Here is a 26853-nt window from a genome sequence, read left to right on the forward strand (position 1 = left end):
CCTTTTTATTTTTGACAGGTAAGGAAGAAAGAAGATCGTCCATCCACGGATGAAGCTATGGAATGTATTAATACTAACAAAAGATTAATATACTAATTTACTCATTAGTAATTACTCATCACTCACCACTATTCTTAATCCCTCTATATACCCTCCCGTTTTTCTGAAAATTTAAAAGCAATAAAATTTTCTCCTTTTGAGGAGAGTTTATAAAAAAAAAACAGGATTGAGTAGACGCGGGGGAAATCACACGAAGCTGCGGGCCAAAATGCGGTCGCACAGCAGCTTGTGTGAAATTGACACGTACCATCGGGCCAAAGAGAAGAGTGAGCGCGGAGCAGCGCTTGTGGGAAATCACCCAGGGAGTCATCCTGTGAAATAACATGCTATAGTGTGGCATGTGACTTAGCATTCTTGCTCAAGCCATTTGAATTACTTTAGTGTTTTTTGAATCACAAAAGCATAGCTGGAATGAGACACTTACCCTTTTATGCTATATGTAATCTGGATTATAGAGTTTGGTTATAGAGGAGCTTTCCTGTTATGTGAATGCAAGTTAGTATTTGCAGGAACATACATAACATTAGACTAGCTAAACATCAGGACCTTTCCAAACCTCCATTTCTATTATACCAACAGGAACATTTGTGTAGTCCTATTGCACAGGATGGAATTATTCCATAGGATGGGGCACAAATCTTGTAGATCACCTTCTGCTATCTCCAAATATGTAGGAGCAGGAACCGTTGCAGAGAACTACCCACTACACCATCCCAAGTGGTCCCAAGAAAGATGGTCCCAGGAACATTGAGAGGTCCAGGAGAAGATCTAGCAGGATCAAGTCTCCCAGTTCTTTCTTCCAAAGAAGCTTCCTCACAAGGGGAACAAGGTAGTTTCTGTCCCAAAATCTCTCTAGAGGCACAATTAATAAACAGGAGTCTTGTGGCACCTTGAAAACTAACTAAACATAAGTGTTCCTGGAGCATGTCCATTTCTTAAGATGCAGTGAGTGGATCCTCACTATATAGGAATAAATTTTGTTAGTATTTAAGGTACCACAAGACCCCTTGTTTAGTTTTGTCGCAACAGACTAACATGGATACATATCTGGCATGAGGACTAGTAAATTAGGTCTAGCCACCTTTAAAGGTGTAGGAACCACATCTTCCTGAAAGGTGATGGTTTCCTGTATCAGCTCTGATGAACAAGGGTCAAAAGCACTTGTGGCGGGCAAAAATGTGCTCAGACTACAATCCTTAGGTGACATCAACAAACTCTTGAGATCAAAGAAGCTTCTGGGAGAGGACCCTCATTTAACACAGAATTCGAGTCAGAGCAGATGTCAAGTGCCTTTATCCCCAAAGTGCTTAGCAAACTAAATCACCATGGGTCCATCTAGCAACAGATGAAAGGTTAGCATCCCCCTCAAGTATTGCTCAATGTGGGGAATATAGTAGCATCATTAGTAGCATTTCTGCATGTTGTTCCACTTCCTTGCATTGATTTTACAGAGCCCCATCTGCTTACCAATTGGTTCTAGTTATGTTCTATTGTTATTGTAGTGCATGTCACTATGCTATATTTCAGAATCCAGCAACTCGGGGGACCATGTAGCATTAGGGGCCTAAGGGAGAGACATTTTAGACAAGAACCTAGGGGGGAAAAGAAGACTACAAGATAAAATTCTCTGTTGAATATTGTGGAATATTTACGACCTATTGCTCAAGTGTTTTATTTGTTACATCATTTGCACGATACCTGGATGATGTGGCCAAAGCAATAAGCAAGGCTTGAAGAATCCCTCTGATGAAGACAATTGGGTTCTTCTTGGTGATGAAGAAGTACATCATTGGCAGAATGAAAAGTCCATGTACTACCAGGCCACAAACCACTGTAATGGCATAAAAGCCTAACTTCTTCCCAATGGCTGAAGGATCATCCATTTCCAAGATCTTACCAGCAATAAGAAACACTATTCCAAATGGAAAATACCTAAAAGAGGGGGTGGGGGGGGGGAATTGCACGTAAAAGAGAACATAAAAACTGAAAAAAGTTAACAATTGTAAATTTAAAGAATGTCAGGACTGCTTTATTATGTCAATGAAACAGGACACCTGCATTATAATAGTGGCCAGTTCCAGAAGTTTGGGTGCACTGAAAATCTGATTCAAGCAGGTGGAGACAAGAGAGGTGGTGCTTAACTCTTTCCTCTTGGGCCATTTTTTGTGATAAAAATAAAGAACTTTTTTTCCTTACCAGTGGAGAAACAAATATGGGGAACCTGTGTTTCCCCCCTATGTACTGGGAAGCAACGTGGGATAGAGTATGGTTTCAATCACAAAAAGCAGCCTGCAAGGGAAGACATAGGCCTATTCTTCTCCAGCATAACTGCTACAATCACATTTGCAGCTCTCATGGCTGCATTTCAGAAACCAAATCGTGGGTCTTGCATGTTGATTGTTGTTTCACCCATCAAATAATGTTTTTTAAAGTTATTAATTAATTAATTATTAAAATTTCTATACTGCCCCTCCCTCACAAATTGGGGCTCAGAGTGGTTCACAACAGTATAAAAACAGAGGTAAATAAATATAGTTAAAACAGTTTAAAATACAGAGTATAAAAAGGAAACAATTTACAACTGCTAGCAGTGGATCCAGCATTAAACCCCAAAAATATACTTAACAGGGAAAGGCCTGACAGAAAAGCTCAGCCTTACAGGCCTTGCAGAACCTAGAGAAGTCCCACAGGGCCTGGGTCTCATCTGAGAATGCATCCCCCCAGGATGGGGCTACAACCGAAAAAGCCCTTGCCCTGGTGGCCACCAAACAGGTGACTTGAGGGCCCGGCACCACTGGTAGGCCATGAGATGATGACTGCAGCTCCCGAGGGGGGTCATAAAGAGAGAGGCAGTCTTGATTCTGGAGAATCTTGTGGTCTCTCAGAACTTAGTATTGCACAGTAAAATGAACAATAATGGCAGAAAAGCTGCTTTACAAGGCAGCTGGTCTCCCATTACCATCTTTCTACATGCAGCCACATTATAAGGTTGAAGGATGGGAATATTCATATTATAGGTTTGAGTCTCAGGGACAAACTACACATTTTGTTTTTTCACGTGTTAATTTAAAAAGGCTTTTTTCCCTTTCCCAAATGCATCCACTGGATTCTTTTATCCTTTCCCTCCTGTTGAAAAATACCCCCATGCCTACTTTGAACTCTGCTGCAGAAAGCTTATTGAATCTTGTATTCTTCCCCCAGTCGGGACACGACACAAGCAACTCGGAAATAGCTTTTTCATCAAGGAAATGGCTGGGGAGGCAAGGGTGAAAGAGGCTTCTCTCTCCAAACCCATACTCTAGAATAAAGCAGTCCCAAGTGGCTGCAGCTGAAAAGGGAAGAAAACTAACAAAGAAGAAAACGAAACATGTTTGACAGAGGAAAAATGGAATGTAGTTTGTCACTCAGTTCATGCAGGTGAAGGCTCTAGCTTCCAGCAATACTCTGAACATGACAGGCTTCCACGGCAGAGGAGTCAGTCACAAGGCTTTCATGAAGACTGACAGCTGAAAACTATGATCTAACAAGAAATGTATCAATGGCCCACAGAACTACTTGAGTTCCTTCAGCAAGCTGATGCTTAAGAACATCTTTTTTCAAAGAGAATACGCACACCTGCTCACCTTATGATGAACACTGTTTGGCTATCCTACTTTAAGATCGTATAGTAATTTCACTGTTGACTATCATGCCACTGAAACTTACTTTTGGTTTCAAGTTTCACTTCTCCCAACATACCATTTACTTACCACACTGCAACTGCCACTATCTTCATGACAGATTCGTTTAAGCACTGGCAAAAGCTCACCAAGGGAACGCCACTGCTACCCATTCTACCCAGCATTATTCCTGCAAACAAATAATATCTTTGTTCCATTTTACTTTCCTTCGGATGCATTTCCACAATACACTACATCTCTTAACACAGATAATTCAATAACACACACTACTTTCCACACATCACAAATCTGGCTCTGTATCACTCCAATTCTTGTGGCTCATTTCACAATTGTGTGAATTTACAACAGGTGACAAAGTTTACAATCTGGTTGATAGTTAAGCATACTCCAAATTCTTGCAAACTGAACTAACCTGTCATGACAACCTATTCTCTTAAAAATATGTGCATAATCGTTTTATACCACCTAAATTGATCACCTCCCCCTTTTTAAATGTAAAGACACACTCTTATAAGTAACATTTAAGATGAGAGTTTACAGATGAGCCCAACTGGCTTGAGGAACCCGTTGTTGGACCTTGAAAGGAACTGGCTGGCCACTGTGTGTGACAGGATGCTGGAGTAGATGGACCACTGGTCTGATCCAGCAGGACTCTTCTTATGTTCACATGAGGGGGAGGAGCTGGGACAATAATATTAAACAACATCTAGGGAAGTAGGGAGATGCACATCTACTAGGCAGTAAAATGTCACATTTTCTTTTCTTTTGGTATGTTCCTCGGCATTAGAAGCAGGATGCTAAACAGACTAGTGTGGGCAAAAAGTGCCCTGTCCAAGGACTTGAGGGCTGGTTGCACATTAGAAGGAAAAAAGGTAATTATGGAACTTTTGCATTCCTCATCCACTCATCCTGCCTGTAGATAGCTCGCAATTTTACTGAAAACTGGAGGAAACTAAGGCAGATATTTGAATTTCACCTAGCTGTTATCTGGGCTGAAGAGAAACCTGATAAAATAGCACCTGATAAAATGGGAAATGGGAAAGCTCCAAGTTGGTGTGTCCTCACTGCAATGCCCCATTGGCTGGGGGCAGGGGGCAGAGGAAAACCCACATGAGTAGACTGGAGACCCAGTGGTGTAGCATTGGGCAGACACACCTGGGCTGCCTGGAGAAGGGCAAACCCCTTCCCCAGCCCACTCCAGCCACCAAGGCTGTGAGTCTGGGCCCCAGGGTAAAAACACAAAGCAGCTGGGTGTTGCGAACTCCCCCCGAACCACCATGGAAGAGGACTGGGAAGACAAGTTGAACTAACCCCCCCCCCCCCACACACACACACCTGCAGAAGTGGGATGCTTGTTTATTGTCTTTACTGTTTTTGCAACCGGAATCATAAACAGCAAACCCTTGTCCCACAATAAACCCTTTTCCACAGGATAACATGGAAGAATTTAAAGGTTGCCACTGCAAAGGTTGTCATGTGATTCGATAACAGCTGCTAGAAATTTTGCCACATGCAGGGTAGTTTGTTTGTCTTAGTCTCTAAGTAACCAGGATGATTTTGCTTCTGGAGGGAGGAAGTCCTGATTAAATAAAGGGGAGATCAGTTGAAAATTTGGGACAGTCAAGCAAAATATGATCCACAGAGTCAGTTTTACTGCTGCCACAATGACAGAGTCAATCTGAGTATGAAATCCCATTAAATCTTCCTGACATCACAGCTGAAGGTAGGGCAATCAGGCACGCCAGCATGAATGCCCATCTATATCTTGGAGGAATTATCTCAGATAAGTAGTTTGGCAGTGTTGTTGGAGGCGGAATGCCTCCTGAGAAGGTTGAACACACTCTGCGGGCTCTAACTGATGTGCTCTCATTGTCAGTGCAGCCCAGGTCTGAGGCCACATACATGGTGGGACCCAGGCCAAGCAAAGCCCGATAAACTGGAGACGCCCAAGCAGCAGCAGCTGCCTCTAACCAAGGCCACCAGGAGATCCATGGTGGGATGATGCTGGGAGTTCAAGCCAGAGATTATTGGCAAAACATGCCACCCCAATATAGCAGCAGCCATCCCAAGATGAAGGCTGCTGGATCATCTGATGGGGGAGCGGGCACTCCATGCACAAGGCCATGCATGTGGCAGTGGCCCCAGGCCACCCAGCAACCAATATAATCAGAGATAGCCAGCACCGCTCCCCATGAGGCAGCAGCTGCCAATAGCTGAAGGTCACTGGGTGGTCCATGGGGGAGGAAGGCTCGCCTACTGAGTCATGTGCTCAGTGGCACGTCTAGGCCCCCGATGTGTGGAAGAAACTGCTGAAGAATGCCCCTCAATGGAACAAAGCACAGCTGCTACATCGGGGTGTGTGAATATGATGGTGGCACTGGCCACCAGCAGGCCCCAGCAGAGGATCATCTGTATCCTCCACATGCACGGATCCCTGTGGCCATCCAGGACAGCATCCTCGGAGTGCAGGCTGAATGGAGAGGCGTGCAACCTCACCTTGGAACCAAGAGCCAGCATGAATGTGGCTGCAGTGGCTCCCAATTTACCAGTGAGACTGCTATTAGTGTTGCCAGCCCCAAGGCCTCGGTGGGGGTTTCCCTGCTTTTGGGGGCAGAGCTTGGGGGCATCCCCCCCCACCCCTGGAATGCCCCCCAAATCCCCCTGCTAGAGTGAGGAAGGGACCTGACAACCCTAGCTGCCACGGAAGTGAAGGGGTTCTGTCTAACTGCTGTGCTGAAGTCACAATCGGAGTGGCTCTGCCTACTCGCCCACCCCCCAGCAGCCTCCTGTTCCTTACTTTTCACCAATTTATTGTGGGCCGGATAAGATCCCTGGACGGGCCAGTTCTGGCCTCTGGGCCTTATGTTCGACACCCCTGGTATAGAGAGTATGCTACAGAACTAAAGACGCTAAGCAAGACCTGTGCCTTTGGGACCTTAACCGACTCTCCGATGAAGAGCCAAGATTTTATGTAGGAAAAAGGAGAATATGCTGTTGTACTAAGAGTATTTCAGCCTGGAAAAAAATCTTAAGATCTGTAGAGCGGTGGAGCTATGGAGGTGGTGAGGGCACAAGCAAAAGAACTGAGACCATCTGAACACACAGTAAGCAAGCACATTTAAGGAGAGCAGATGCGAACCAGAAAGTGCACCAGCCATTTAAGGAAGCACCTGGGAAGGCAGGCAGAGATGTGATAAGGGGCACTGAAAATGTGGCATGCAGCAGGACTCTAAACAGTGTGCTACTTTTGGAAAACTGTTACAACAGAAGTACAAGCATTTTGCAAAATAGTGCAAATCACAAGCGTTGAACATAGACGTGTGTAGATGCAGGACAAAGCGTTTTAGTTGGACATAGTGAATTCAGGCAGTGTTTGAGGAGGACCAAAGTCCACCACTGAAAGGACAAGGAACAAAGGAGCAAGAGTCTGAAAAGGCGACAAAGAAATATTCTAAAAAAAAACAAATAAAATAAAGTTGTCTTTTAAACGGTTCCGTTTGCTTGGGGCTGACTGTAAGCCCCACCATTTGCTGTTGCTGCTGGGAGGCAGCAGGGGATGTGGGCCTCTGAATTTTAAAGTTCCTCCTGGGCACAGGTGTGAGCCTTTGGTGTAAGCTGAAGGGCGAGAGTCAAGGGCTGTTGCCCTGGGGATCAGGCCTGGGGATCCTGCATCACCCGCTCTTCGAACTGAGACTCCCTTGGTTAGTGGGGTCCTTGTCTTATTTTGGACTTAGTTGTTTTAATAGGCACCCCCTTTTACAACCTAAGTGCCAAGGGGATCTGAAATTTAGGGAGTCTCATAAAGGCATCTGGGTACAGCCATGACATTGAGAGTTCTTGGGGAAGGAGAGGAAGGGTGTGCGGCCATTACAAATTGATTAAATGTGATCTCCCCCAGCTCAGGGTTTTCAGTAATGATAAGACTGCTCAATAAGCCTTCACTTCATTCTCAATAATAAAAAGACTTTTCAACATTGGAATATCCTACCATACCCCAGAGGTGTCTTTCTAGCCCAAGGAAGTTGCTATTACATTAACCAATGCCAAGTTCAACTTTTTCCTTTTTTACTCAATCAAGAAGGACATTTAAGTCCTTAATTTATGCTTCATTCTGTTTCAGGAGAACTGAGCCAGCTGGGCTGGGAGACAGAACCAAGGAGAGAGCTGCTGGGAAGATGTTTTTTGCTTTTCCTAAACTGCTAAATTACTGGGGATCATTAACTGAGGTCGCTATTTGAGAGGACAGAGTTTGAAGATGGATTTATATCCCACCCTTCACTACCCAAAGGTGCCTCAGAGCGGCTTACAAACTCCTTTCCCTTCCCCTCCCCACAACAGACACCCTGTGAGGTAGGTGGGGCTGAGAGAGCTCGGACAGAAACTGCTCTTTTTCAAGAACAGTCGTGCCAGAATTATGGCTTGCCCAAGGTCATCCAGCCAGGTGCAAGTGGAGGAGTGGGGAATCAAACCCGGTCCTCCCAGATTAGAGTCCGTGCACTTAACCACTACACCAACCTGGCTCTTGAGGGTGAGTGGGTGCTTGTAGCCTACTGGAGAGCTGTGTTTTTGTCTGGGTCTGTTGCTCACTAAGCAAGGTCTGTTTGCTTCGGACTGACTGTAAGCCCCACCATTTGCTGTTGCTGCTGGGAGGCAGGGGATGTGGGCCTCTGAATTTTAAAGTTCCTCCTAGGCACAGGTGTGAGCCTTTGGTGTAAGCTAAAGGGTGAGAGTCAAGGGTTTTTGGCCTGGGGATCAGGCCTAGGGACCCTGCATCACTCTAAATGCCTTTAAACCACTAACCAATTATGAAGGTAGGAAACCAGCAGGGGAGCAGTGTTTTGCAGAGAGTGCCACATGTACGGTTATCTACCCACCGGGTGGACATTGTGGGTTGTGCTTGGAGTTCATGGCTCTCAGGTAGTGGATTTGTTCCCTTGAGGGTAGGGTTGCCAACTTGGAGAAACTGAGGCAGAGAGAGAGGTTTGGGGAAGGGACCCTCAGGGACTTATGAAAGCAGTCCCACTCTTGAGCTGACAACTCTTCTGCTGTTGTGGAGAGCGAGAGTCTTGAGGTCAGAGGGTGTCAGTCTGAGGAGGGGGATGTGATCCCTCGGAAGGGACCCCCTCCTTGGGTGACAGACCGATATCCTCTCATACCGAGGATACCCCTGGGGGGGCTGGGGGGAAGTGGGCTTCTGATAGTGGGTGGTTTGATCATTAGGAATATAGAGATTGGGGTCTGTGATGGGCGTTTTGACCACATGGTGACTTGCTTGCCTGATGTGAAGGTTGCTGTCTAGATAGGTTGATAGATAGTGCTGGGGCGGAGTCAGCAGTCATGGTACATGTTTTCAAAATAATTATCAAAAGACCTGGAAATTGATGCAAGCAGATTTATCCAGATGGAAAAAATTAAAAACCTTGTGGCTGGGAAGAATTTCTGCAATCAAAATGAATGTACTGCCAAAACTATTTTTTTTTATTTCAAATGCTACCTATACATATAGAAAAAAGAATACTGATAGAGTGGCAAAGACAAATACATTTATTTGGAATGGCAAGAATCCAAGAATAAGTTTTAAAATATTACAAGATGAGAAAAACAAAGGAGAGTTAGTTCTAAATGTAAAATTATATTACCAAGCAGCAGGCCTGGTCTGGATTGTGGATTGGATAAAAACCCAAGACAAAGAATAGTAAAACTTGAATCAGCAGACCTAGATGAAGGCTTGCACAATTAATCAAGTAAAACCATCATAACACAAGAAAGGAGTCATATAATTAGTGATGGACTTTTGAGAATATGGTTTACACGCTGGAATTTACTGAGCCCTCTAAAGTCTCCACTCATGCCCCCAATAGAAGCTTATCATGATAAGAACACGAGATATAAAAGTGGTTTTTTTAATGCATGGCAATATGGTAAATGCTCAGGGGGAAATTAAGTTCTGACAAGATATTAGAGATGAAGGAATCAGCATTCAATGGTTGCTACATTATCAATCAGTTTCAAGACTAAAGAAGCTTATCAACATGGAAGGTGGAACTCTAAGAGGAGGATATTGGATGTATACCCCGCCCTTTATTACCCGAAGGAGTCTCAGAGCGGTTTACAATCTCCTTTCCCTTCCCCTCCCCACAACAGACACCCTGTGAGGTAGGTAGGGCTGAGAGAGCTCTGAGACAACTGCTTGTGAGAGAACAGCTCTGAGAGAACTGTAACTGACCCAAGGTCACACCAGCAGCTGCATGTGGAGGAGTGGGGGATCAAACCCGGTTCTCCCAGATTAGAGTCCACACTCCTAACCACTACACCAAACTCGCTCTCAGAGTACTGGGACATATGGGGAGGAAACTGAAAGGAAAAGTAGAAGGGGTCAAAACCATTGGGGAAGCTTGGAAACTATTTAAAACTACGATCCTAGAAGCGCAAATATATATATATATATTCCGCAGGTTAGAAAAGGCACAAACAGGTATAGGAAAAAGCCTGTATGGTTAACAAACAAAGTAATGGAAGCTGTAAAAGGTAAAAAGGATTCCTTTAAGCAGTGGAAAGCTAGTCACAGTGAGGCTGATAAAACGGAACACAGGCTATGGCAAATAAAATGCAAGTCTGTGGTCAGGCAGGCAAAAAGGGAATATGAGGAACATATAGCAAAAAACGTAAAAACCAACAATAAAACTTTCTTCAGATACATTAGAAGCAGGAAACCAGCCAGGGAGGCAGTGGGGCTCTTGGATGACCAAGGAGTAAAAAGACTACTGAAGGATGATAGGGAAATGGCTGAGAAGCTGAATGCATTTTTTTGCCTCTGTCTTCACTGTGGAAGATGAGAAGTGCTTGCCCACTCCAGAACCACTGATTTTCGGAGGGGTGTTGAAAGACCTGAGTCAGATTGAGATGATGAGAGAGGAGGTCCTACGACTGACAGACAATTTAAAAACTGATAAATCACCAGGCCCAGATGGCATACATCTGAGAGTTCTGAAAGAACTCAAATGTAAACTTGTGGATCTCCTGACAAAAATATGTAATCTTTCATTAAAATCTGCCTCCATTCCTGAGGATCGGAAGGTAGCTAATGTCACTCCCATCTTTATACATTGATGGGGTTGGAACTGGTGGTAACTTACGAGGAGAGAGATCTTGGAGTTGTGGTAGATAACTCACTGAAAATGTTTACTCAGTGTGGAACTGCAATAAAAAAAGGCAAATGCTATGCTGGGGATTATTAGGAAGGAAATTGAAAACAAATCAGCCAGGATCATAATGCCCCTGTATAAATCTATGGTGCAGCCTCGTTTGTAATATTGTGCACAGTTCTGGTCATCACACCTCAACAAAGATATTATGGCATTGGAAAAGGCGCAGAAAAAGGCAACTAGAATCATTAAGGGCATCCCCTTTCCTATGAAGAAAGGTTAAAGAGCTTAGGGCTCTTTAGCTTGGAGAAATGACTGTTGAGGGGTGACATGATAGAAGTTTACAAAATTATGCACAGGATAGAGAAGGTAGAGAAAGTACTTTTCTCCCTTTCTCACAATACAAGAAGTTGTGGGAACTCAATGAAATTAATGAGTATAAGCTTAGAACAGAGAAAAGAAAGCACTTCTTCACCTAAAGAGTGACTAACACATGCAATTCACTGCCACAGGAAGTGGTAGTGGCTACACAAGTATAGACAGCTTCAAGAGGAGTTTGGATAAACATATGGACCTCTGTCCATCAGTGGCTATTAGCCACAAGTTATAGATGGAACACTATGTCTGGGGCAGTGATTCTCTGTATTCTTGGTGCTTGGGAAGCAACAGTGGGAGGGCTTCTGGAGTTCTGGCCTTGCTGGTGGACTTCCTAGTGGCACCTGGGTTTTGGCCACTGTGTGACACAGTGTGTTGGACTGGATGGACCATTAGCCTGATCCAACATGGCTTCTATTATGTTCTTATGATTGCCCTAAAACAGGAACTGTTTACAGCCTCTGTATTAAAGTTCTGTAACACAGGTGGGACATTCAATATTTCTTCAGATGCCTCATAGTGTGGACTTGGTGCAGTGATTCTGCAGCACCATGATGATGATCACTCATGTTAAGCAGCACATATGTATATGGAATCTGCACGTGTGGAAAACAGATGCACCCAAACAGAAAAGGAGCTATTGGGCATCTGAACAGCTGAACAGTTAATTACAGCTGAACAGATGGTGCACCCTCAGATATATCAAGTGTGGACAGACCAGGGTTAATTATGTTCACTTCCAAAAAAATGACAAGATTTGCTGATGCATAAGGACAACATGTGCGTGTGTTCAGCACCTTTGGTATCTTGGCAGGCGCAAGGAGGACACCAAACAAGGCCCATAGTGAAGATCAGAGGGAGCAACAGCTGTCCCAATGGTCAGGGAGGAAGGCACAAGCTCCAAAGATGCTCTTATAAACTTGCTGAGGAGCCTGTAATAGGACAGGGAAGTAATCAGTAAAGACTGACTCCAGAATGATGTGCTAGTAGTAACGTCCCTTCTGCAGAAATACTAGCATAATTGGTAGTTGGAGTCTTGCGCTGAATGTCCTGCTTTTTGGTTGGAATAAAAGCCTGTTGTGATTTAGAGACACATCCTTACAGGGAACACAGAAGATAGAAGTTTAGAGAGGATCCCTGCTGGCTAAAAGGGGAAGAGCCAGGGCAGTAACATTAAAAGGCAATGAGGAAAGGAGAGAAGTACAGCATTTGTAATAACACATTTATTTTTTCTTTGATATGTCTGGCATGAGACTGAGACTGAACTTCTAGCTTATCTCACCCTTCTTGGTCCCGAATCTGGCACCTGAATTTGTGGCAGGAACCACTTCACTCAGCATAGCAACTTCGTAGCATTCATCTAATGAACCTACCCCCCTAGGGATGTGTACTCAGTTAGACCCAAGTCAAAACGTAAACTAGAAATTAGCTGTTTGGGGTCAGCTCATGGATATCTGAAATGACCCAAAACACTCCCAATTACCGAGAGTAACAAAAATTTATCTCTCAAAATTTTGGGAGTGTTTCAGGTTTCTGGCACCAGGAGCCAAGAGGGAGAGAGAGGAAGCTTGTCCGCCAAACAGCTGTTTAGAGGCATCTCCCTTCCTTTAAACTTTAAAGGGCCATTATTTTCTGTGGGAAGACCTGGGCCCCAATTTTTCTATCCCATAGAAAATAATGATTATTTAAAAATTTAAAAGACAGGGGAAGACGACTAACAGCTCATTGTATAGACCTAGGCTGAGAGGCTAGGTCTACCAGCCACAGGAAATGATGGAGCCATTAATGGAGCCAGTATTTCCTATGAACATTAGAGAGGCCAGGTCTTCCCATAGAAAATAAAGCCCTTTAAGATTTAAAGCAAGGGAGATGCCAAAAAACACCATTTGGTGCAGCCAGCTTCCTCTCCCTCCCTGCTCCTGCTGCCTCTGGGATGCAAAGGGAAAGGGGAGAAATGGCTACAATGGTCCTGGATTTTCATGCCCTCCCAACTGGAAAAAAAATCCCCAAATAGTAAACAGGAGTCCCCAAATTTTGGGATAATGAAAAGCATGCCCTCCCTAAATCTGGGTCAGAAATTAATCCAGCTTTTTTCCCTGCACACTCCTCCGACCTAGGCTGAACAACACTGATGTGTTAATAAAATTCCATGTTCTGCAACATTAAGTAATTTATGCTACAGTTCCAGATTTGCACAACTGAAGTGGTGTTAATGTATATGACTTTTCTAGTCACGAAATTAAATGTGTAAAGCAGGAGTCCCCAACATGGTGCCCATGGGCTCTATGGTACCCACTGACACCTTTCCTGATGACCACCCAGTGTTTTTAGAAATGGGTGGGGCTGGGTGGGGTATTTGCCCAGCAAGGCTCCTGATTGGAGATCTATTAGCTGGGCAGATTAAAATAACTTTGTTTCAGTGGCAACGGCCATCACAGTCTTGGTTTTTCTCTCTCACTCCTCTTTCTAGTGTATTTTTCAAATTACCTCTCTTCGCCCCAACACTTAAGCTTCCTATGTGTGTGTGGCTCACCTCCTGTGGCAGCCATTTTGCAGCTGGCTCTACCTCATATGGCAGCCATTTTGTGGTTGCGCCCAGCACTCTGTGTCAGAATTCCAAAGGAGCCCATGGGTTCAAAAAGGTTGGGGACCCCTGGTGTCAGATATTAGAATTCTGTGCAGCAGTATAGGTCAGCTTCTATTAATCTAAATGGAAGTAAACTTAAGAACACAAGAGACACCAATGTTGGATCAGGCCAAAGGCCCATCCAGTCCAACACCCTGTGTCACACAGTGGCCAAAAATACCAGGTGCCATCAGGAGGTCCACCAGTGGGGCCAGGACATTAGAAGCCCTCCCACTGTTGGCCCCCCCAAGCACCAAGAAGACAGAGCATCACTTGCCCCAGAGCCCCTATCTATACCTTGTGGCTAATAGCCACTGATGGACCTCTGCTCCATATGCCTATCTAATTCCCTTTTGAAGCCGTCCATGCTTGTAGCCGCCACCACTTCCTGTGGCAGTGAATTCCATGTGTACTTGTTTTGCACTGTACTCTCCACAAGTAATTTGCAGTGTAATCCTAAACAAAGCTACACCCTGACTTCAGTAGATTTTGGGTATAACTGTGTTTAGGAATCAGATTGCACTGTTAATATAACATCTGTGCAAACAAACTCTAGTGTATAACTGTTCACTGGGCACAAAGTCTGTACTCGGTGGTAGCTGTGAAATGAATTTGGAGGCTTCAGTCCAGGTTCTAGTGGAAAATCTAGGTGACAAAAGACAGTATTTGCACTGGCTGCACTTGGTGTTCTTGCTTGGCAACCTTAGCAGACATTAACAAATGTTGTACGAAATCCCAGATGTCTGATTTCTGTACAAAGTAACTCATCAACTGATAATACAAGAAAATGACAAATACGAGAAACAGTTGAACATCATAAAAATAATCATGTACTGCTAGCTTCCCAACCTGTACAGAAAATTAAAGCCTCCACTGTTTCTAGTTCAGATAATTTCTGTCTGTATCTAACCTAACAGAATACTTATAGTACATAATATGTCTTAAAATGTTAATGGTTATAAAAATTGGTAATATATCTGCTTCAGCCTCACATCAAATAGTACCCCGAACACTGCTTCCACAAGATACTCAAGATAAGACTTTACTGATCCACTGCAGAAAGAATCTTCATGACTGTGGAGCACTGCGAGAGTTCTCCCTCACCGAGGCAGCCCCCTTTTTCTCCACCACCACATCCCAATTCTTTGGGGGGGCCCAAACTGCAAAAAGGGGGTGGTTGTACAATGGTTCCAGCTCCCAAGTCGACCCCCTTTCTTCCCCAAGAGTATGGTATTTTGACTGAGGCCAACATGTCTTTCTTCCTCCTTGATCTTGTGTTACAGCCTCCTTAAATGCCTCACCCTGCCTCACCAATCTGCTTCAACCCCACCCTCCTGGTTCTACCCTCACAGCGTGGGCTACCACCTGCACCAGGTGCTGGGGCACTGCCCCCTTTAAATGCCCCCTCCAACCTGCCCTGCCCTCTTCCTTTCCCTCACAGCTGTGCCGCTGTGGGCCTTTCTGCTGGGCTGTCATCTAGTTGCCTCCTAACAGTCTATTGGGCTATGGTCCGGCCAGCTTCTGTCCCAAGCTGTCCCAGCTGAGTTGTTATTGGTTGCTGTGGGGGCCAGCAGCCCATGTGCCAGTCTCCTTGAGACTTTCTTCCCTCTGGTGCCTTGGAGCCTTCTACAGCACTGGGGGGATGACCTCATCCTCCAACATCCTCAATACTGTTGCTTCTGGGATGACTGTCAGGTCTCATTTCCTGCTGGAGCAGCCAACACATTATCTGGCCTTCCCATTGAATTCTTCTCCGCTACCAGGACCTCCTTCAGGTGTGTGGGGGGGTCTGGTTGCATTGGCCTTGGCTGTGGCAGTGCTGGACAAATCATGGGGGCAGGGTGGAGAAGGCCACACAGGTGCAGCTGGCCCCAAACAATCACCCACTGCAAACCCTTAAGGGTTGTCATGAGTGGCTAAAACACTTCCAAAAATTCCTGGCCAGAAAAGGACTTAGGGCTCCCAGCATTCCCAGCATGAATATGACAGTGTTGCGTGGTAGCTCTGTTTAGTTGTTGGATGGAAGGAGCCAGGTGTCATCAGCAAAGCATCCTGCATGGGATAGCAGACTTGTGGATTGGGTTCTAAGTACCCCTGTTATTGATACTTGGTGCACAGCTCCTATATAGACTCATGCCACTGCAATCTAATATAAGATAAAATCTGTTTAGTGGGAGATGTAATTGTGTGAATATTTTGGATATTTGCTGGGTCATTCCACTAAATCAGGCATATAGTGCTTGTAACCAATGCTGGTTCCAGGTATTGGGGTCCCTGGACAAGATACTGATCCCTCTCAGGTACAGCCTGTGACACAGGTAGAGGGCTGGCATGTGAATACAAGTTGTTGCTCCTAGCCATTTCTTAACGACTGTGGAACAGCAGCTACTCTTGATTTGACTGCCCTCTCCCTCTGGTTGGCAGCTACAGCTGCTCCTCCTTCTAGGAGCCATCCTTACTTTCTCCAGCAGATGAGCAAATAATGCGCAGTGAAATGCAAGAGCTGGTGCTGCCTGGCCTCTAAGTCTCTGACAGATGAAGAAGCTACCACCTCCATTTTTGGTGGCATGCATTTGAAGGGGTGGGCAGTTCTGCTCCATGTAGAGACACCAGTGCGACCACAGTCATCATCCAGAGAGAGAGAGAGTACGCTGCCCTCATTTCAGTTGCACAGTGGCAGGCCTCTCAAGGCCAAGGGGCACTGGCAGCTCCCAGCAATGCCAAACTCAATACCAGCCCTGCTTGTGACTCAACAAGCCACACAAACACCCCTCTGGTCAGGCGATCATCAATGTCTTGTATCTGAAAGCATAATCATGTGTGCTTCCATCCCCAAATCACTGCCAAGACCTCACCAATCAAGTGGCCATTGATCTACGTGAGGCCCAAACGTTTCATGAGACCCAGTCATCTTGCAAGCCTGGAGGTAGGTAGGAGGAGGTTTCCCACACTTGTCCCACATAGATACGCATTCTGAGACGATCTGTCAATGGGCACAATTTTCACTTTCCCTGCCTTTTTAGTTAGTGGTAGAGGTTTTTTTTGTTTAGTTTTCATTTTCTCTGGGTAGGACCTAACCTGCTCTGGTTCCAGTAAGGTTCATACCCTCTTATACAAGGAATCTGTGAGATCATAATAATCCCTATTTTGTTTGTTTTTGTTTTCCATTCTGAGGAGAGGATTAGACATCCAGTTAGGTGTGATTGGTCTTTGATTTGCACATGAACATACATTGGGAATTTAACTATGGCCCAGGACAGAATGATGGTCCTTTGTTACCATCTATGATGAGTGAGGACACCTCAGTTTATGCAGAATGTGCTTTTACTATTCCCCATCTTTATTCATTCAGTCACTCAAAGACACCCAGCACCACAAAACCATTCAATAATGTGTGCACACATGGGGATTATAATGTGGTACTTGACCCCAAAATAGATAGAATGAATAAAAGGAAAAATAACAAAACAGGTGCACTAACATCTAAAAACTTTTTCAAAATAATAGAAGAATATAATCTTATCAATATATGGAGAATTAGAAACTTTAAAAAGAGGGACTATACATATTACTCATCACGACATCACTCATGGTCGCGAATTGACATGATTTGGACATCAGCTAACATGATACATAAAGTGATAGAATGTGAGATTTTGCCAAATACATTCGCAGGCCACAACCCCATTAGTCTAATTTTAAAAGATGAACAAAAAAGAAGATGGACCTTGAATTTAGGTATCCTTCGAGATAGGGTTCCCAAATCCCCCCGGGGGGCGGAATTCCCCCCGGTTTCGAGCCCCGATTCCCGCTCCCACGGAATCGGGGCCCAGGGGAAACCCCACCCCCATGTGTGCGTCACCCGGAAGTGACGTCGCACGCTGGGGGCGGGGCGACGCCATTTGAGGGGGAAAATCTTTGTTTTCCCCTCAAATGGCGTCGCCCCGCCCCAGCGTGTGATGTCACTTCCAGTGACGCTCCCCGCGCGCAGACACACATCCCTAGCCGGCTCCTGGAGCTACAGGATGCACACCCCCCGGTAAGCTTTTTCGATTTGGCAACCCTACTTCGAGATCAGGAATTTGTTAAAAAAACTAAAGAAGAGATCCTAGATTTCTTTAAGAGAAACATTCAACCAGAGGTGAACATGGAAACAGTTTGGGATGCGTTTAAAGCATTCATTAGAGGCTGGTTTATTAATCAGAGCGCATGGAAATATAAACAAGCTAAAAAGGAATATGACACTCTTGTGGAACAAATAAAAGTAGAAGAATTTAAAATGAAAAATACCTCAAGTGGTACAGATCACAGAGCTAAATTATATTTCCTTCACCACAAATTACCGTAAATATTCTTCTGAACAATGAGATAGCGAAGAAAATTGAATTCACTAAACAATATTATTTTGAGAATATAAACAAACCAAACAGATGGCTAGCCTACAAACTTCGTAAAGAAAGAGAAAAACGCTTCATCTCAAAATTAAAAGATGGGAAAGGTGAAGAAAAATGTAACATACAAGAAATCAAAAGTATAGTGGAAGGTTACTATAATGAACTATATTATCAAGAACCTCAGGAAGAAAGTAGAATTAAACAATATTTAGAAAATAGAAATGATATCAAATTTAACAACCAACATAAAAAGATTTTGAATGAATCAATTACAATGTGTGAGATTATAGAAGCAATTAAAAGGCAAAAAAGGAAAAAAACACCGGGCCCAGATGGCATACCGGTGGAATCTTACCAAATATTCCAGGACCAGTTAGATGCACGTGCACCATTAAAAGAATTGTTCCAAAACATTGGAAAAACAGAAAAGATACCAGACTCTTGGAACCATGCTTTGATTACCTTAATACCTAACCCTAACTCGGACGGATGCGAAATTAGGAACTATAGGCCCATCTCTCTCTTGAATGCAGATTATAATACATACAACAGCAAGTAGCAAGCTCTGGGTGCTTTCCCATAAGGCTTCAAGTGGTTTTTCGTAAATTAGTTTATAATGTAATTATAAAACTTTCATTGCCCAGAATGCACATTCATGCTACAAATACTTTCTACTCTAGATTAACAGTGATCACATGTCCACAGACTTAGTACTCGACAGGCTCAGAGCCAATTATCCAGGTGTGAAAACACTCTCTGAATGTCAGGGTCTACCTTTGGTACTGGGAAGAAAGAGATTAGTAGCAATGGAAAACTAAACTGGTTCCTTTGCATTAGTTTGAGGTGAAGGAGTAGAAAAGTGCAGGCTAGACCATCAGGGAACCATTTCAACAAAAAAGATGCATTTAATGGGAATGACAGCGTTTTTTGAAAAACAAAAACAAAAAAACTGAACGCACACACTGTATAAAAAGTTTGTGCTGATAATGAGCTGAATCTCAGCGCTCACACATCTGTGTATACAAGATGGGTTCCAGATCTTGCTTACTTCCTGTTTCAAGAGAACAAGCTGCCAAACCCAGCCGTTTCACAACATCAGTGCTTGTTTATCTGGCCATATGTATCAAATTACAAACCCACACTATATTTTTTGAATGATGCTAATCCTCCTCCTGGCAGAAAGGTGAAGACAGTTCCGTGTCTGAGGCCAGGTTGGGCTGATTATGAAAGAGCAGGAGCCTTCTCACTGAAAGCTAAAAAGGAGGGGGAACACTCTCCCTCCTGTTCTGAGGATCACTGTCATTTGGTCTATGAAACACAGCATTCTTCGTCTGAATTAAGAGTGTGAGGATGAGGCTACAAATCTCTGAAATATGAACATGGGCTTGAGCATAACTAACATATTTGCCTAAATGATAACTATGTCAGTGTTGATAGCTTGTGCTCATGGGGACGTCTCCCAATGTGGACTGTGGGCATATGTTCCCTGTTCCCACTCAACTTTTCCTGCAATCTCCTACTGCCTTTTCCACTACCCAAGAAAGACAGTGATGAGAAGCTAAGGTGATTTCTTCTAACTAAGACTTTAAATAAAATTCATATCATTCAGAGCAAGAGACAAATGAGGTGGGGGGGGTACAGCCATGAGAAAAGAGTATTAAGCTAGTTAAATATTCTACTGCTCTCTGCAGGACACACTGAGAACTGCTGGACTGAATCCCATTGACTGCACAGCCTAAATTAAAATATGAATAGCAGTTCAGAAGCTCATGCCAGCATTTCAATTAAAAATCCAAATGTAACTACATTTGACAAAACTGAGCATAATACAGGAAAAGTTATTAAGCCCCACATTTGACTAATCATTTCCACTGATTTCCAATTGAAAGTTCTCCCTGTACATGCTTCATCAAAATGGATGGAACCTGCAGAAGAGCACAACTATGCAGTACCCATTTGTTTACATGGTGCATGTGCAAGAGAACACCTTCTAGGATAGAGCTCCAAATGCATTTTCATTTTAACATTAAATTCTGAAGTTACCTAGTGCAGTCAAATACTCTGGAACTTGGTTGTCTGAATAATACTGTAGATACACCTTTACATTTTCCAATTTGAAAACTGCCCAGGAGAAAATGTGGTCCTACATTCTGTATCCAGTTCTTCTTCAAGCTGCCTTGCCACAACAGTAATGCCACCAACAAGCTAACTGCCATGGGAGCATGCTGAGAACTTATAACATGAGTTGCCTGATTCACTGATTTGGGCCTCTGCCCAGAGCCTGGTCCCTGGTGTTGTTACTTAATTAATTTCATAATCACATTTACAGGAAGAGAGTCAATACACATGGCCACATAGGGCTGCTCTATACTGAATCAGACCATTGGTCCATCAGGGTCAGTATTGTCTACACAGACTGGCAGTAGCTCTCCAGGGTCTCAGGTAAAGGACTTTTCACATTGTCTACTACCTGATCCTTCTTAGTGGGGAGGTCTGGGATTGAACCTGAGACCTTCTGCATGCCAAGCACATGCTCTGCCACTGTGCTACACACCCTTCTTTTAGAAGCATTTATTCTTATAGATGATTTATCACCTGTCTGAGACAGATTAACTGTCTCAGTGATTCTTACTTAGCAACCCAAAATTTCACATACAGAGATGCTATCTGTACATGAGCCCAGCCACAAACTATGATTGAATCACAAACCGCTTTTTCAAATGGGTGGTCATTTACAGGTGTAAATAACAATATTTAGATGAGGAAAACAAGGGCAATGTAGAACAACATACTGTTCTCAAGAAATTTCAATTATGCTGTGTAAGTTACACAGCTACACAAAGAAGTAAATGGGAGAGGGGGGAATCCTAGTAGATTACTGGACGCAAGAGAAATCAGTGAGTACTGGAATTACATCAAGAATGCTAAACAGAAAGACTATACTTTGCTACATCTAATAACATCTTTATTTAACATGTATTTGATTTATGGATTAAAAATACATACCCATGGTAGCAGAGAATATTACAATTCCCAACACATTCATGCCTTCGCTGGTACCTGGTTCTGATTTGTAAATCACTTCCGGTGGTGGTGTGATATCCAAGGCAAAATTTTGAATGTTGGATCCATTTTCGTCCTGAACACCATAAATTATGATTCGACGAGTGGTGCTTTCAGATGTTACCTTGTTGGCTTTGACAATAGGGATGGTTTTGGTTCGGTACTGAAACAGCAGACATAATTTCCATTATATTGGAGAGGACACTCAGTTCTTTTGTCAATGGGAGTGCAGGGAACTTTTCTAAGGAATAATAATTATCATGTGGCACTGTGTGTAAAATAGCCAGGAGATTAGAGGTGTGCATTTGGTATTTACTGAGCCGAATAAATACCTGAAAAAAACTTTATCAGTATTTTTCGTGTATTTATTCATCTGAATCAGATTAGGGAAACTGATTCAGCTACCAATCTAGCTTGGAGAAGCCGAGTCGGGCCACTGCTACAGCAGTGGCAGCACAGGCTGGCTTAGAGAAGGGATTTAAAGAGATCTCTTTAAACCCCTTCTCTAAGCTGGTCTGTGCTGTGGCAGCACAACTCGGCAAGCGAACAGGCATTTAAAGGGACCACATCCCGTTAACAATGAAGGATGGGGGGCACCATCTTCTGGGGCCTATAAAATTGGACCCCTGGTTCAATCTTTTTGAAACTAGGGGGTTGTTTTGAGGAGAGGCACCGGCAGCTATCCAGAAAATTTGGTGCCTCTACCTCAAAAAACAGCCTCCCCAGAGCTTCAGAAACCCCTGGATTGATTGTCCATTATAGCCTATGGGAATGGTCACCATAGGGTATAATGGAGCTAAATAAATTTGGGTTTCTCCAATTATTTCCCGAATCCCATTTCTATACCAATATTGGGATACGGGAATATTGGGAAATAATGATATTTTTCAGGTTCGATATGCCGAATGTGAAAAATACTGATATTTTTTCACACCCTTACAGGAGATCCTAACATTTTCTGGCAGCCAGAAGTTCTAGCTCTTAAAGCATTGTGCACCACTGGGTGGAGAGCTAGACTTGTTTTTAAGACAAGGGATGTTTCAGAGGTGGTATGCCATTGCCTGCCTATGCAACACAACCCTGGTATTCCTTGGAGGTTGCTCTTCCAAGGCTGACCCTGCTTGGCTTTCGAGATCTGACACGATCAGGCTTGCCTGGACTATCCAGGTCAGGCATTCTAAAGATCTAGGGATTTTTTCCAAATGGCAAATCATAGTGAAAAGTGGTAACCTAATGATCAAGCACATCCCTGTGCACGCTTACCAATCTACCTACACTTTAGGGATAATGTAATGTCAGAAAAGTTTTATATGCTGTAATCCTCCTACCCAGACTGGCTGTTTAATCTAAAATGGCCTCTGTTGATTAATTCAGTTTTAACAGGGATTTCAGGTGATGATTCTGGCAATCCATTGTGGGTCAGTGTTTTCCCAGTTGTTCTGTCTTTTTCCAGAACTCTTTTGTGATGATTTTTGTTTTCTTTTGAATGGAATTGCAGCTCAAGCCTCTAATGTGGAATGGCAAAATCAATAGGCCTGGAAGGAGAAGTGTGCAGATTGGTTGTGCCTGACATCTCCAAATTTTACTCCAATTTTTAAAAGTTCTACTCATGTCACTATTGCAGTGTCACCAGCAGAACTGGAAAACCATCTGATCACAGATAGCTTTTTCCTCTTGTTGAATTTTAGCCAGTAGAAAGGCTGGCTTTGAAGTTAATAAGCTTAGAATTCCAAAAAGCCCCCTTGTTTCAAAACTGCAAGATTTATTTGGTTTCTGCCTTGTTATTTTGAAGGAGCAGTACACTGTAATGGTGCTAAGGAAAATCACTTTACAAAGTGCAAATGGTGGGATTGCAGGACAGGGAAATAAGTAATTTAAAGATCAGTTGCAATATTGCTGGTGGTTGGGAGGACACAATTCAGTCTCATTACACTGAATGGGGTTTACTGCTGAGTAAACATACAATGGATCTTAGTTTTGTGACTGGCTGGAGCATCACATTATTTTATAATACATATCAAGTACCTTTTGAAATCCCCATTTCTGAAACATGTTTATTTAATAGTAAATCCCACTGATTTCAGTAGAGCTTATTTCATGCAAGTGTGGAACATCAGAGTTACATTTCACATGCCTCACCCTAAACTCCATCATTAGGAACAGCTTATTTTAATGATATGCAGTGTTTTCCCTGGCCACCTGCTTTACAACCAGGTTTCAAGCAGGCAAAAGGAATTCCCCAAAAGCTTACTTAATGTGTGTTTACTTAACATGCAGGACATGGTGCTCAGCATATATAAGGTGTGTTGGTCCATTTCCAGTTTGGATAATTAGTTTTGGCCACTTTGAAATGCTCTTTTCAATTTAATTGAATTGAACATCCTTCTTTGCTCCCTCCCTCTTGCATAGCATTCATTTACGTAACATGCAGCCTCCACTAACTAGGCAAGGACATTTTGTTGGTGGGTGATAAATAAATGCTTTGCATAAGTAATCCCACCTGCAATGTCTTCACAGCTCAAGAGCACAAACACCTTTGCAAAATGGGAAGTATGACTAACCCCTGTACCTTATCTCATCCCAATAATTCAAGCCACTGATTAAAACCAGCATTAGGAGCACCTAATTAAACTGTAATGTACTGTTTATGAATTAAAATTACTTTCCACTTACATAACCAATCCTGGCCAGAAAATAATAGTTTTAATAATTAGTTTGCACATTGCCAGCTTACATTAATAACATGGACGGCAGCTTGAGAATGTCTGTGGTGAAAACACCATTTTATAATTATAAATGGAATGGGAGGAGCTAGGTTCTTGCAAATGATAACATGCTTCTAATAACCAGAGCTCAAGCCTACAAAGGTTTATTTTACAATTAACAGTGCAATCCTATGCAGAGTTACTTTGGGCTAAATCCACTGAAATCCGTAACTCTGCGTAGGACTACACTGTAAATTTGTCTGTCTTTTTAGGTCTTTTGGTACCACAGGATTCTTTTTTGTTGTTGTTTGCTGCTTACTAGGGACTTTCTTTTTCTGGTACTTGTCCTAGGTGAATCACAGTTCTTATTATGCCTTTGAGGAAGATATTGATGATACCTTTTAACGTTTTTTGTTAATGTGCATCCAACTATCCAGCAGCAAGTGTTGCTGAATGTGTTTGATTTGTAGTCATTCTATCACTCAGCTATAACCAGACCAATTGTGAGATTAAACATTATGTTGAGCATGCTTACATCAAAGAGAATAGTAACATAAAATACAGAACTGTAAAAAATTAAAATAAAAAAGTGACAGCACTATGGTCACTTTGCTAATACATCTGCTTCAGAAGTAGGGATGCCAGCATCCAGGTGGGACCTGGGAATCCTCTGGAATTACAGCTCATCTCCAGACTACAGAGATCAGTTCCCCTGGAGGAAACGATGTTTTGGAGGGTGGACTCTATGGTACTGTACCCCACTGAGGACTCTGTCTTCCCCAGGCTCCATCCCCAAATCTCCAGGAGTTTTCCAACCTGAATTTAGCAACCCTACCCCCACCCCCCACCAGTGGTCATGGGGGACCTGGCAATCCTATTCAGAAGCCAGTCAGGGCACTGCTTAGTAAATGTACTGTTGTACTTAGCAGACAAACAAAAGCCTTCAAAACTGTGTAACAGTGTGTGTTGGGGGTAGGGGGAGTAGATGTATGTGTGTAACTTGTGCTTCACAAAGCCACATTCAGCCCACCAGCCATATACTCTACCCTGGCAGCCATGTTGCCTGACAATGACTCTGTTTGTGAAATGCCACTCAGGTACCAAAACCTGAAGGATCTCACTGAACCAGCATTTATAGCTGGTAGGCTCAATGCAGTCACAAGTTGTGCAAATCTGTGTTATGGCATAGCCACAAGCTACTTATTGCAAAACTAGTAAAAACCCAAATGTATACACACCTCTTGTAGGGCACTGATAAACAGACAAAATCTGGTTTGATGGCCTCTAAAATTATTATTACTAAATGGGATTGGGGGCATTCACACCAATTAGGGAAGAGATTTGTCTTCCTCAACTCAATCCTTCTTGAACCAAAAAGAAAAACCCAATAGGCTTGCATTAGGCCCTGGTGAGCCCTATAGGTTTTATCCAATCATTTTCTCACTTATTTAGTCCTTCCTTATTTGAAGAAGCCCTCTAGTGCCCTACTAACTGCGATCCAAACACTCACCTGTTTAAAAGTGGCCTCAACAAGGTTTGAAGGAAACATGTTCCTGAAAACAGATAATATATTGCCATGAGATCACATATAATTTGCATTAATTAAAAATCAGTATTTATCAAGAACATTCCCTTTTAGGTATCTAAGTGGCAGTTGATTTTGCCTTGTAAAGCAAGTTTGGTTGTCCACAATTTCCCCCCATTCTTTCCTAATGTAGAAACTGTAAGCAGCATTTGCACCCAAACTGGAACCCTATGTCATTGTTAATTAAAGACTTCTAAGTGCTACTTAGTAGTAGAAAAAGACCACCTTGTTTCCCTCAAGTAGTTTGCTCTATATTGATACACAGAGTTGTTCTCTATGGCTATCCTACAATTATAGAACTGCAGATAATAGAAGCTCACCCAAGCCCCAACATCTTATATAAACACTGTGTAAAACAGTTTTGCTTGTGTTCATGCAAGTTGTCAGTTAAGTGGCCACATGAAGTGGTGCACTGATATATGTTAATACATTCACAGCTTAAACACTACAGATATGAAAGTACTATCACCAAAAACACTGCAGGTTGGATCCTACCACCTTTTCTCTACTACAGGACCAATCTCACATAGAACAAAATACCTTTATTGCAAAGTGCACAGTAACCACAAATTAAAAATGACATTCATAGAATATAGATAAAAACAAAAAGGTAGTGGATGTATTTTGTTCTGTGTTTTAGCTGATCACTCATACAGTGCATCCTAAGCAGAGTTACATCTTTCTAAGACCATTGTCTTCAGTGGATGTAACTCTGCTTAGACGAACACTGTTAGCTGAGCAGTGTAGTAGGGCACAACCCATAGTTCAGAAAGACATGTGCACATCTGACCAGCCCCTTCATTTGCTGCTCAGAAATTCAAAGTGATCCTGAATCACCGTCACCAGTTCAAACCCTATCCCTACACACTAGGATTTCTCCTAACAAGTTCATGTTTGTTGAAGCTGCTACAGACATTCAAAGGATTAATGCTCTGATTAAATTGTAGCTTAGTTTGTGAGGGATAATTGATATGGAGCAACAGATTCCCATTGAAGGTTTTTCTTTAACCTGAACTGAAGGAGATCTATGCATGTGGTGGCATGACAAATTTCAAAAAGGAATATGCACTGAATCTCACTGGCTGAAGCAACTGTAATTAGCAGCATTACAATGTAACTGGGACTACTCGAGAGAAAGAATATCAGATGGTTAGTAGCTAGATTTACTGTTAGCCAAATTTGTGGAGGATTACAGCATTTTATTTCTTTATCATTCTTTA

The 26853-nt window shown here is 43.1% G+C and overlaps 1 protein-coding gene across 1 annotated transcript in view; it reads right to left on the bottom strand.

Moving 5' to 3' along the window:
- The window catches only part of SLC1A7 (solute carrier family 1 (glutamate transporter), member 7), a 79148-nt gene that overhangs the window by 14258 nt on the left and 38037 nt on the right, over positions 1-26853 (bottom strand). Inside the window, exons 4-7 of the mRNA XM_015423291.1 lie at positions 25559-25601; positions 21287-21506; positions 3810-3909; positions 1759-1992 (exon numbers count right to left, since the gene is read on the bottom strand). Coding sequence (XP_015278777.1) covers positions 1759-1992; positions 3810-3909; positions 21287-21506; positions 25559-25601 — 597 coding nt within the window. The remainder of the gene's footprint in view (positions 1-1758; positions 1993-3809; positions 3910-21286; positions 21507-25558; positions 25602-26853) is intronic.

The sequence above is a fragment of the Gekko japonicus genome, unplaced genomic scaffold, assembly GCF_001447785.1.
Source record: "Gekko japonicus isolate JY-2015 unplaced genomic scaffold, Gekko_japonicus_V1.1 scaffold1079, whole genome shotgun sequence".
NCBI lineage: Eukaryota > Metazoa > Chordata > Lepidosauria > Squamata > Gekkonidae > Gekko > Gekko japonicus.